The sequence below is a fragment of the Bison bison genome, unplaced genomic scaffold, assembly GCF_000754665.1.
Source record: "Bison bison bison isolate TAMUID 2011002044 unplaced genomic scaffold, Bison_UMD1.0 scf7180017864228, whole genome shotgun sequence".
Classification (NCBI taxonomy): domain Eukaryota; kingdom Metazoa; phylum Chordata; class Mammalia; order Artiodactyla; family Bovidae; genus Bison; species Bison bison.
The window spans coordinates 429,042-431,510 of record NW_011494800.1 but is presented as its reverse complement, the minus strand read 5'-3'; the positions used below and the strand labels follow the sequence as shown (position 1 = coordinate 431,510).

Genomic DNA, 2,469 nt, shown 5'->3' with positions numbered 1-2,469 from the left:
CTAAACAATCAGGTGAATCTGATGATATTAACTCTAAATCCAAGACAGATTGCCAAATCTGCAAGGCTATTTCGAGCGGGCCTATTTTGAAACAACCTGGACCACCCACCACTTCTAGACATGTATGGGAAGTCAGTCGGAAAATCCCAAATAATGGCATGCATTTGAGGCACCCTAATACGGGTGGAGTTTTTACAGGACCTCAAAACTAATTTGTTTAGTCACTGGGCCAAGGACCTGCCTAGACCTGTGACTCGGATCTCTTAGGGAGACTTCACACGGAAACAAGTTCTAGGCCCATAGTTTTGGTGCAACCTTAAGGTCCAGAAAAAGAGTCGTTTCATAATTAAAACTGATTGAAAGATCATATTTTTAGAAAAACTTGAGTTAAGATAACCTCCTGAGAATTTCTTTTCAGACAAGAAGGCACAAACTCTTAAGCACACTTTATGTCAGACGTGCAACTCACTTTAACTGACTGTCATTCCTTTGCCATTAACATGTCACAACTGGCTTCAGTAAATTTTTCAATGGCAAGCAATCACAATAATAGCACCCCCTGGGGGAATACTGGCTTGTTTTACAAGCACTCTGTCAAGAACAAAAAAGGTCTCAGGAAGAAAACTGAACCTTTTCAATGGTATTAGTTTACAAGTGGCTAACATTTACAAAATGAAACTTGTGGTCCTACAATACTTCATTACAAATTACACTATTGGTTGACTGAGAAAGTGGTTATGTTAGACACTACAACGTTTTAAAATAAAAGAACAGTAACACTATAGGATAAAATAAAATTTCAATAGGACTGAAATGAACAAAAAATAACCAAGAAATGAAACAGACTTTGGTTTAAATCCTAATTCCACTCCCACCTCTGGTGACCTTGAGCAAGTTACTTCACTTTCAATGTCTCAGCTTCCTCTTTTGAGATTAATATAGAATTAAATGAGAACATGCATGAAAATAAGCATTTTACTTCCCTTTATAAAGAAAGGGAAAAACTGGGATTTGGAGAGGTTAAACCAGAAGCTCAAAGACCAGGTAACTCGTGACCCCAGGATTCTGGCCTGTAATGCAATGTCGACCTAGGCTCTTAAGCACTATGTTTTATTCCTCCTCCTCAATTACTTGTTGCTGCTGAGGTTGTTAAATTGTACTCAAAAACACAGACCCTCCAGTTTGACAAAAAAGAAAAAGACATCCTCAGAATAAAAATCAAAGTATCATCTCCAAATAAATTAAGTGAGAAGCTTATCAAATTGAGAGCTGTAATGGACCTCATTCTAATCTAGTATTTTTCCCACCTTTAGAATTTTATAAACAAGTCTTTTGTGGAACTGCAATATATAAGCAGACAAAGCAGAAATGTTTTGGTTGAGATGAGTGTAAGGGGCTTGGCACCCCATCCAAACTTAGTCTCAACCTAGGATTCTGAGGAACACATCTTCAGGCCACTGAGCTATCCAAAGTCCTTACTGACCGAGAAGGAACGAATACCTGGACAGCTTAAGTCATTTTTCAGTTACAGTAATACCTCAATTAATTTTGACACTACTTTTGTTCCTACCGATGACTTCCAGATAAATAGGAGATATATGTTCATCGACTCTACAGAATGAGTTCAACATTCTATTTTATATTTGGAAAACTAAAAGACAAACTTTAATATTTCTCATCCTAAAGTTTAGAAAGAGCATAAGATTTTCTAAAAATTATTACAGGAGACAAAACATATTTTAAGTTAAGAAACAGCAATTCATTCAACCACTGTTGACAAATAAATTTTAATTCAGTCTACATACCTTCTTCCCCAGTGTCATATCCAGTGTCAAATCAAGATAAACACCTTGCTTTGGATTCGTAAAGTCCAAAACTTGAAATTTCTTAAGTAAGTTAACAGCTTTCTCCACCTCGTATATCTGCCTTGGGTATAAGCGTTTTAGGTAGACATCGTCTTCAGGTTCACCTTCCATAAAAGGATATGACTTTATTTTTTCTATATCATCTTTTTTCTCATTTGATGCTTTTTCTTTAGTACCTTTTTTTGTTTTCTTTGCAGGCCTTAAAAAAAAATTCAAATCAGTTATCTAAATATGTACCAAGAGACTTAAAAAGGAAGCTAATATACTTAAGTTAAACAAAAAAAAATTACAAAAGATAAAGTTTATTTTAATTCAAAAGCACAGACTGTTTTATAGTTTTTTTTTTAGTTCAACAAATATTAAGCAAATTTTTCAACTGTTTGCAGTTGATACAAAGTTGGATAAGGTATTGATGTTGCTCTCCAGAAACTCAGAGTAGGGAAGATGTTCATGCAAACAGATAATTTCAATATGATGTGGTAAATACTATGAGAATGTTATCAGGGCTATGGGGAAAAGATTATTAACCCAGCCTAGCAGGCAGGGAAGAGTTCAGGAAAAAAAAAAAAAGACCCCAAAGTCAATTCTTTTTTTTTTTTTTAAT

At 35.0% G+C, this 2,469-nt stretch overlaps 1 protein-coding gene across 1 annotated transcript in view; it reads right to left on the bottom strand.

Annotated features, from left to right (window-relative positions):
• Positions 1-2,469, bottom strand: part of MRPL1 (mitochondrial ribosomal protein L1) — a 72,048-nt gene that overhangs the window by 47,788 nt on the left and 21,791 nt on the right. The window contains exon 3 of the mRNA XM_010845895.1: positions 1,806-2,064. Coding sequence (XP_010844197.1) covers positions 1,806-2,064 — 259 coding nt within the window. The remainder of the gene's footprint in view (positions 1-1,805; positions 2,065-2,469) is intronic.